This window comes from Rutidosis leptorrhynchoides, chromosome 4 (genome assembly GCF_046630445.1).
Source record: "Rutidosis leptorrhynchoides isolate AG116_Rl617_1_P2 chromosome 4, CSIRO_AGI_Rlap_v1, whole genome shotgun sequence".
Lineage (NCBI taxonomy): Eukaryota > Viridiplantae > Streptophyta > Magnoliopsida > Asterales > Asteraceae > Rutidosis > Rutidosis leptorrhynchoides.
In genome coordinates this window covers 493,697,332-493,707,564 of record NC_092336.1, presented here as the reverse complement: position 1 = coordinate 493,707,564, position 10,233 = coordinate 493,697,332, and the positions used below count along the sequence as shown (strand labels likewise).

General features: G+C 35.2%; 1 protein-coding gene across 1 annotated transcript; it reads right to left on the bottom strand.

The window, feature by feature from the left end:
* Positions 1–3,683: 3,683 nt before the first annotated feature.
* LOC139844685 (uncharacterized) lies at positions 3,684–9,449 on the bottom strand. Its single transcript, XM_071834907.1, has 14 exons — positions 8,886–9,449; positions 8,291–8,415; positions 7,628–7,769; positions 7,371–7,529; positions 7,202–7,261; positions 6,996–7,091; positions 6,774–6,833; positions 6,620–6,694; positions 6,456–6,509; positions 6,188–6,289; positions 5,236–5,682; positions 5,005–5,130; positions 4,095–4,205; positions 3,684–3,836 (listed from the first exon to the last, which is right to left on the bottom strand). The coding sequence occupies exons 1-14, from the start codon at positions 9,420–9,422 to the stop codon at positions 3,684–3,686; spliced, it is 2,247 nt and encodes a 748-aa protein (XP_071691008.1). The 5' UTR covers positions 9,423–9,449.
* Positions 9,450–10,233: the final 784 nt, after the last annotated feature.

Below are 10,233 nucleotides of genomic sequence, written 5' to 3'. Positions count from 1 at the left end.
TTAATATGTATATGAAAAATATCTAGATATTAAAATGTAAAGAAAAATCTAGATATTTATGTGTGTAAGAAATATCTAGATATTTATATGTATAAAAATATCTAGATATTTATATATATCCATGAAAATATCTAGTTTCTAGAAACTTCCATGGAGTAGTATAAATAAGGGTGAGGATTTCATTTGTAAGGTGTGAGTAAGTTGTGAGAGTGAAATAAGAAGTGAGTAGTGAAGAAGAGAAGAAGAGTGTGCGTTAGCGAAAGTAGAGAAGAGAAAGCTTGTAAGTAATATTGTAATTGTAATTTAATATAAGTGTTTTTGTTAAGTTTCCCGATCAAGCCTTAGTTTGTGTTTAAGTTCTTAGTGCACTTTTGTTGTTCTTATTATATGGTCGGCTCTGCCGCCTAAGTGATACATGGTCGGTTATACCGCCTAAATGATATATGGTCGACACTGTCGCCTAAATATTATTGTGCACTAAGGATTTATAAAATTAAAGGCTAACCAATGTCAAAGTGTTGGTCTAGTGAGTGAGTATAACCTAGGTCCTCTATAGTGGGTGTGTTGGGCTCGTCAAAGCTTCCAACAGATAACCTTATCCGTTTATCATCTAGTGAGATACCTCTGTACGAGTGCATCCATGTACTAATTTGTCGATCATTTTCTCCAACAATGATTCGACCTGCATCAGTTGGCACCTGCGTCAATAATGAACAAATAATTTTGGGCTTGAAGACTGTCAAAATGAATCGTGCAGACAGATAATACGTTTAAACAGGTACCGTATTATGACAGGCTTGTACAGCTGCTGCAAATATGCTTGATTAAGTCCCTTTGATGGCGCTAAAGAAAATCAGATTGTACAAGTATACTTAATATAAAAAAAAATGTTTAACAAATAGAATGAAAAATAATGTGAACATAAACAGCTGCTAGAATATAAAAGGGATTCAGGGTATACATTACATAAACATAGCTTTCAAGATAGGGATAAAAGTCCCATAATATCAATCGATGGAGTCCAACTACTTGCACAATCATCTTTTTTATCTACAGCAGAGGAGTAAGACAAAAGATTCAACATGATACTGCTATCATAAGAAAAGGTAATTAAAAAAATGAGATAGATTAGTGGAATCAGTAACCTTGAACGGGTATACACTCTTCTTTTGAAGTTGCGTGAACAGATCCTCAACAAATCCTTGTAAATTACGTACTTGTTTAAGCATAAGAATAAGATTGATAGGTAGTTATTGACCTAGATCACGAGGCCTTCCATATATAAAGCCCATACCCAACTCAAGCCCAAAATACATCATAGTCAACATATGGGCTTTAATAAGAGGTGAGGCGCTCATGGAATTACGTTTTTAGTGTATTTTTGGCAAATTAGTTGCTCGCTAGACCTGAAAGTATATATTTCGAATTATTAAGCTTTATATTTTATAAAAATGTTTCATAACTATTTGTAGCTTAAAGATTTAGAATGACATATAAGGAAAAGATGTAATAAATATATATAATATCATAAGGTGTAATAATGTAATTTCACGTTTCATAAGACTTTTTTCAAAGCTACTTCAAATATTTTCAGATTATGAGAGGCTAAGAAGGTTGAAAAACTATATAAAAGTTTATTTTGATTCTATCAAATACCATTTAATATACTTCACCTTTTGTAGTAGCAGATTTTATATTTGACATTTCATATATAAGCTTCTTTAGGGGATATGTCTTACAATGATGATCAGGCATATTTCAGCCTGACTGCGGGTAATGAGATTTTATGGTTGATTGATCGTTAACACTCCATATATGTAAGACCTTTACTTGTAATTAGCTCAAAAAAGGGTGCTTAAAGGATAAATCGCCAATAATATACCGAGACATATACAAGTTGTACGAGATGCTAAAGTCGTTTAATAGTATGAACTTCATGAACTATGTGAAGATTCTGTGTAGTTTATCGTTTGTGTGTTGGTGATTAGCACTATGATGTTATTTATTTTGTGTGTTAGTGATTAGCACTATGATGTTATTTATAGGCAAATATTAACTTCTTGAATGTTCTAGAAGTGTAGTTGTTTGAATGCGCTGCCATGCTTGATCAGGCTCATTGAAGACGCGGGGATGTCAAAGTAGGTTTACCATAAGGTATAGAATGATCTGTAGGACCGTACTAATATTGGCATATCAATAGTATGAGTATTGTCGGACTTCAACATGGCTACAATGCTAGTGTGCCCTAGAAGATTTTTTTTTCTTGGCGAAAAAACGAATATTATTAAGAGCTACGAACCTTCATCAAAAAATTAAATGAGGTAACCTAACAAAATATATAAGAAAAAATTGGTTGTTCTTTAGATGTGATAAGTGATTAAAGAATGGCTCAGCTCGTTAAAAAATTGTGAAGGGACAACAGACCTTATGCCTACAATTTACAGATTTTTATAAATATTTGATGACAAAAATACATATATTATAAAAGTGATTAATGAAGAACGGTTAAGTAAGAGGAAGAAAAAAAATTGAACTTTTAGATGGAATAATCGCAGTGATATTGTTATAAATACTTGGACAAAAATTACGCGATGTTATTTTTTAATTACTTTCAAAATTCATTTTAAACATTAATATTCAATTATTCATCGGATGACTATTACCAATTTTGAAATTATCATTAATAAATTGGTGTATTACCCACCAAAAATATCATCAAAAAGAGGTAAACACTCGTATCGTCAAAAATTTTGATCAACATTTATAAGTTTTTTTTTTTTTTTTTTTTACATATATCTAGTGTTGACAAAAGTTATGTTTGTTTAATAAATGTTAACTGTTTTTTTGCGTTAAAAAGGTATTTTCTCCTAAATAATCTCCATACATACACACAATATAGATGTGTGTCAGTGTGTCATGTGATATGTGTGTGAGTGATACACAATATATGTGTGTGTCACGTGATATATGTGTGTACCATACATCTACGAACACCATGGAATACTAGTTTTGTATAATCACAATTTTGGTGTGTTGATTTCTTTGGTCAAAAAGCTAGGTTAAAGTTAATTTCTTAAAAACTTTCAACTAAAAAGATTGTGTATACATCATCGGATACATTTGATACAACCATCCTCTTCAGATTCAACTTCTCTAACAAGATTTCTAGGAGTAACTGCCTTTCGAGGTCAAAGTTCGATGATTTAAAAACCTTGCCATTACTCTATGTGGCGTTATCGACATGTAATTTCTTATGTACACGTTGGTTCAATTTTTGCAATTTGCTTCGAACCATATTGGGGAGACTGAGAAGAAGGTATTCCGATCAGTATTGGAAAGGTGTGTCAAGATTATCCCTAACACAACCTCCATAATTATAATTCTGAGACAACTTTGAGAATGGATCGAAGAAAAATGCAAGAACTTGTAGTTCGTTTCAAGAAACCCTAATAATGTTTGAATTTGATTTGATTTGAAATTAGTTGAATTAAATTGAAAAGAAAGGTTTGTGTGATTGCAAGTTAAAAAGACCCTTATGGCATCGCTTTGAGTTGGCTCCGAAGTCAACGGAACTCAAAAAAACCCACTTATTATTAATAATCACCTAAATTAATTACCCCAAAGAAACACTTCTTGTCCAAACCACATTCTAAAATAACTGCAAAACTGTACAAACTGACGGTTCATTTCCACGCTTTGCGGCCTCGGAACTGTTTGCCAGCAACCCCCCTTTGCTTCATACTTTTATGTTGTTTGGATCTTTTAATCCTTGATCTCTTGGCAGCTAAAGGCATTGCCTTCTTGTGCTCCTTCTGTCGGTTGCTTAGCCCACCAGTCTACCATCAGTCGTAACGAAAAGATAAAAATATCAGTGGTAGAGGAGCCCAAACTTAATTAGATAGTAGTAACAGTAACTGTAACAGTATGTGTATTTAATGGCTAGTGTTTTTCTTATAGTAGTGAGGTTTTTTTAACTTTCCCATCTTTTTCTTCCTCACACTGGTCATTTTGCAGCTTAATGTGGCAGCATGAGGAAGATTCAGGAAAATGCATTAATGCAATATAGAATACAAAGAAGATACACGGAAACAAACCTTTTGGCGCCTGATAGCAGACTTTGCTTGGTACTTCGTCCCTATCTCTTCTCTTCCTGCTTTAATTAAAGCCTTCCTTTGCTCCTTGGTCATCTTTTTTCTTATGTTAGCCTGCTGCTGCTGCTGCTGCGGCTGCTGCTGCTGCTGCTGCTGCTGCCCGACCACCGCCGCCGCCGCCACCGCCGGCGCTGGCACTGCCACTGCCACTGCCACCGCCACTGCCACTGCCACCGCCACTGCGTGCCACCGCCACCGCCACTGCCACTGCCACTGCCACTGCCACTGCCACTGCCACTGCCACTGCCACTGCCACTGCCACTACCACTACCACTACTACTACAACAACAACAACAACAACAACAACAACAACAACAACAACAACAACAACAACAACAACAATAATAATAATAATAATATAGTTATAGTTATTATGTTGACAATCAGTCCCCGTAATGTGACTCAGAGTAGCTATTACCACTATACGAGAAAAAAAATTTCCATGCAAGTTTTAGCAAGGATGGATTGACTGATCGCCCAGAATAGTTATATTTTAATGAATAACTAAACTAGTACTAAAATCCTATTGCTACAACATATGTTTTTTTTAGTGGAAAGGTTTACGAGATTGTATGTATTAGCCAACTTTGACATGCTACATTATACTGTATTATATACTACTTTTCAAGTTTACCCATCAACAACAATTCATATGTAAGTCGGAGGGATGAAACAATCACGTGTCATTTCAAGTATGTTATGTCACTTCAAATGCAAACAGCAGAGGAAGATACTCGCAACTAATTACTGGAATCTCCTACTTCATCAACGATGAAAAGAATAACTAATTTTCCTTTTTTAAAAACAAATTAAAACTTGTATTTTTGTTATAGCTAAAGAAAGAATTTATTACTTGGAGTGCATATCCATCAACTCTTTTCATCCTGAGTTGCTCAGAACTTGGTATCTTAAACGTCGAATCTGATGATTTTTTCAACAATCCGTGACTGGCCAACGTAAGTCTGGCTTCCTTCATTGCCTATTTTGACAGGTTACAAATCATAATAATAATACCATTAGAAGAGACTATATGATTTCAACTTTGAAATTTAAAACTAATTGTGTGGAGTAAAATTAAACTTACTTTCAGCTCATTGATTCTTTGAAAGTCCTCGTTTGAGAGAATACCATCGCTGTGCGAGGAGGTATCATCATCATTTCCAGATTTAGCTCCTCCTCCTACCAGCAACCTCTTCTTAAGAGCCCTAAGACTTTGACCTTCACCAGCCGAATCAAGTTGTTCATCAGTGTCCACAATTTTCCTCTTTCGCCCTCTGACAACGTCAGTGTTAGCTTCTAAGCCCCCATCACCGATTCTTATAGGATCACTAATGATGGCATCCATGTCTTCCGGATCACTGCTGAAGTCATCGTCCTCTTTAGAAGCAGCATTGTTAACATCATCATCATCCACTAGTAAATCAGCTCCAGGAACATCACTAGGAATCGTGACCTCACCAAAAGCTTTTGGCTTTGCCTTTGGATTATTAGGTCGGCCACGGTCCTTTTTTAGTAGGAGTGAAGGACAAATCTAGAAAAAAAAAAAACATAACATACAATATTAGGAAACATTTTACCTTATTTTAACCGATTTGCTCACGAGAGGCGGAGACAGGGTGATGTATGTGGATGCTTTGCCACCCTCAACTTCTCAAATAGGCCAATTATAGTGTATTAAAAATTGTGATTTAATACTCAACATCCGCTAATTATGACACCTTTGAGCATACGTGGAGGCCTTTAAAAAGTGACTACACATAAATAGGCCTTAAAATATAGTCCTAAAAGCGTAGTCCGTACATCATTTGAGACGTCAAAAGTGTTTTTACTCTTTCTCAATCTCCTTTGATCAAATTTTAATATCGAACGATCGCTTTTTAGGGTCTAGAAATAGGGATGCAAGTTTAAGCTATTTCTTAACAAGTATGTGGGTCAAAGTTGCCGCTATAGTCACTCACAATCAAACATAGAAGACAAGCCAATTGTTACTAAACACGCACACAGAGATATAATGATAGATAAGGGTTTTACAGTACCTCTCTAAATAAAGAAATTAGTGAACGGGCTGCAGATGAAACTGCCTTCGAGTGTGATTTTTTATACAATACAAGGTCTTGAATATTGTCCTCTGTCATTACCTGATCAGCCACAAAGACTACTACTTTTTAGACAAGTGGAAAAAACAAACCGGCTTTATAAATTGAGGGCGAAAGATAAAAAGTCAACGCAATTCTCATAAAATATAAACCCGAGGACTATATTCTTACCAAAACAGCGCATACACAGAAAAAGAAAGGGGCTTACCAGAGGAATGCGCACACATATTTCCCTCACAACATTCAATCCAAGAGTAATTGACTGCAACGGGGAAAGCACGCCAGTTAAATAAGTAGGTTTGATGTGTGTGTAAATTAACGGATAAGGTTAAATCAAATAACCTTGTCCGTTTATCATCTAGCGAGTCATACCTCAGTACGAGTGCATCCATGTACTAATTTCTCAACCACTTTCTTCAACAAAGATTCGACTGCATCAGGTGGCACCTGCATGCATCAGTAATAATGAACAAATAAGTGTGTGCTTCAAGACTGTTGAAATGAAATACTATGTGTAACCGGGTACCATATCATGACATGCTTGTACAGCTGCTGCAAGTATGCTTGACACCTCCCTTTGATTGCGCTGTAAAAAATCAGAAAGTATGTAATTTATGTTAGACGTTTGTATCAGTAATCGACACACACATAAAAAAACAAATAAATAAAATATATAAATAAAATATATAAATAAATTGTGAATATAAGCAGCTGCTAGAATATAAAAAGTATTCAGAGTATGCATTACATCCACGTAGTTTTCAATATAGGGATAGAAATCCAATAATATCAATCGATGAAGTCCAATAGTGCGTGCAACTACTTCCACAATCATCTTTGTTATCTACAACAGATGTGTAAACCAAAAGAATCAACGTGATATCTGCTGCTAAGAAAAACTAATAAAAATAAAAATAAAAAATGAGACCAATCGGTAACCTTGAATGGGTACACACTCTTCTTTTGAAGTACACTCTTCTTTTGAAGTAGCGAGAACAGCTCCTCAGCAAATCCCTGTGTAGATAGTTTGTATAGAAGTTGGATATTTTTGTTTTCTCTGTGGTAGGTATTTATTAGTGTAGTAAAAAGTAAAAACTATAGTATTGATTGATGTGCTACCTACCTGAGGATCTTGCAATGAGACCAAAGGCGAAGAGTAGTTAGAGTTACTTTCGGAAGCTGAAGATGATGTACGTTGGTGTTGCCTTTTCATGCTCCGGATAACACGCTGCAACTTTGCTTTCTTTTTCTTTTTGCTGGATGTGGTTCCCGTCGAATTTGCCTAGTTTGACAAAACAAAAAATATTAAATAGCAAAACTATAGATTTCTTGAAGCAGGCAGCTTAGGAATTTGTGTAAGGAATTGAGCAGCTAACTAACCTTGTAAATAGCTCGTTTACTAACAAAAGCAGCATAAGATTGGCAGGTAGTTTCTCCTTGGTCACTTGAGTCATCACTATCATCATCGTCTTGCTCAATTTTTTCGTAACCGAGAAGAAATGAAAGAGTAGCAACAACAATCCTATTTGTTTTGATGGAATAAAAGGAAAAGAAAATTGTTATTATTAGACGCGAGACGGGGTCGAGACGGTAGGGCCTTAAAACGTCGCAACAGAAAAAATTGGAGTCGATACGGGGTCGAGATGAATGTTGACCAACGTTGACACTTAATATATATTTTAAACATAAACATTTCAAACAATATTCCAAAGTAAACATAGATATTTGCCTTTAATTTGTAATCTTTATGTTTAAAATGTTTAGCTTTGAAATTTATTTAAAAAGTCAACGTTGGTCAACATCCATCTCGGCTGTTTTTTTACCGTCTCGGACGTTGTTTTTGATCGTTGTTGACCATCTTTTGGCGTTGTTGACCATTTTTTAAACGTTGACTGTTTTTTTTAACCGTTTCTAGGTCCGTTGCAACACTAGCATGGTAAAACCGTTGCGACGCCCATCTTGGCCCTTTTTTTACAACAAGGTATGTAATAGTAAGATTCTTGTGTAGTACAGAAAAAAAAGAGAAACAGTTGGTGCACCTACCTTGATGATGGATGGAAACATGCGCGACAAATAGCATTGGATGTTGTATCATCGATCCAAACCTTGGTTCGATAGAGATTACATAATGTGACAAGTGACCTCATTGCTCTGAGATCATCCTTTTCCTAAGACAGTAAATAAATCAAATAAATAAACTATAAATGTATCTAAACAAACAAGGAAACAGGTGTGGATGTGTGAAAGATGCATAGGCATATACATATGTATGGATGTATGGATACTCCATACATATATATGGATGCATAGGCATATACATATGTATGGATGTATGAATACTCCATACATATATATGGATACCCCCTACATTGATCCATACACAATCTTTTTTATACCATCTACAAGTTACAACCAAATTAAATATTTTTACTATTTTACCCCTCTTTCAGTTGAAGCGCAAGGATTCAAGGAAGAGTATTCAAGGAAAGCAAAGGTAAAATAGTCAAAATATTTAATTTCGTTGTATACGGCAAAAAAAGCTTTGTGTATGTCATTTATTACTTTTTTATATACTTTTTAATTTCACAGCTTCAATCAATTAACTAAAAAATCACAATTAATATGGAGTATAATAGACCTGTAGCAAGGAAAAAAGAAGAGTTTGAAGTCTTGTGTTTTCCTTTTGATTGTAATGTTTCCGATTCATACGACCAATACTACGAATCACATGAGAGAATGCCAATCTCTTCAAACCCTTGTCATTCAAAACCTGAAGCTCCATCAACAATACAAGACTCTCACTGATACCAACAATCTTTTTATTAACGATAAGAATGAGAGCTTTTGCAAGAGTGAACCGAAGCTTCCAGGGAAGAACACAAGCGGATGAGGTGAGAAATTGGATCAACTGTTTTGGGTAATCTACGAGCTGATTTGGGTAAAACGGAACTAAGTGAGCCAGCAACATGGCCCGATCACCCAGCTCTTTGGCAGAACCAACATCAACAACACCAAGATCATGATTTTGTTCATATATTTCAATTAATGATTTGAATTGGCTGTAAATTAGTTGTAACTCCGTAACATACCCTTCTGCATCTCCTTTCATCGCTCTCTGAAGCCAATCAAGTTTCTTTTTTTCCGACCGAACCCCACACGCCGCCGATGACGACATCTCTTTTCTTTTTCTGCCCGCCTTCCTCCTTTTCTGCGGACTACTTTTTCTCAATAAAAAAATACTAGTAAAAAGTACAGTAAAAATTAAAATTAAATTAAATTGGAGTAAAGTAATAAAATAACCCTACTCAACTCAACTTGCTTCAACCTTGGGGCCCACGCTCTGTTTCTCCATCTTTTTACTTGACTTGGGCCTTCCCCCTTTACCCACGTATACATAATAGTCTATTTCCAGCCCAAGATACAAAGGCTATAATAATAAGTTGCGTCCTTGCATCCTAAAAAAAAAAAAAAAAAATAACTGTAAATTATCACCAAAATACCCATTTTTTTAAGCTTTTTGACTGTCTGCCCTAAAAAAAAAATGTTTGACAATTTGTCCTCACAAGGCGCAAGACTCCTTGCGTCCTTGCGACCTTGCGTCCTTGCGTTAAGGCCAAACGCAACAAACAGCCTTGCGTCCTTGCGTTTTGCGCCTTGCGTCTTGCGTCTTATCCCGATAAGATTTCTATGATTTCGTGGATAAGATTTTGTTAGATTTTTTACTATTACAGATAACCTTTTATTTCTATATAATCATTATACATGGAACTACAGATTACCAGCTTCATTTCACTTCATTTTCACATAAATCATATAATTTCAAGCATCATTAAGGTAACTTTTCACCATTTTTTCTCTTGTTTTAAATAATGAGTTGTAGTGATAATGAAATCTTTGTTATTCATATATGTTGTGGTAGTTCTTTTCAATTCATTAATAACTTACCTATGTATTTGCCTCTAGATTGTTTTAGAACACGATTAAAA

Bases quoted from the DNA above. Each gene is read 5' to 3' on its own strand.
- LOC139844685 (XM_071834907.1), bottom strand. From the start codon at position 9,422: ATGTCGTCATCGGCGGCGTGTGGGGTTCGGTCGGAAAAAAAGAAACTT. The intron at 7,262-7,370 runs GTAGGTAGCACA...CTATCTACACAG, and splicing joins TCTCATTGCAAGATCCTCAG to GGATTTGCTGAGGAGCTGTT. The intron at 3,837-4,094 runs GTTTGTTTCCGT...GACTGATGGTAG, and splicing joins CTGCTATCAGGCGCCAAAAG to ACTGGTGGGCTAAGCAACCG.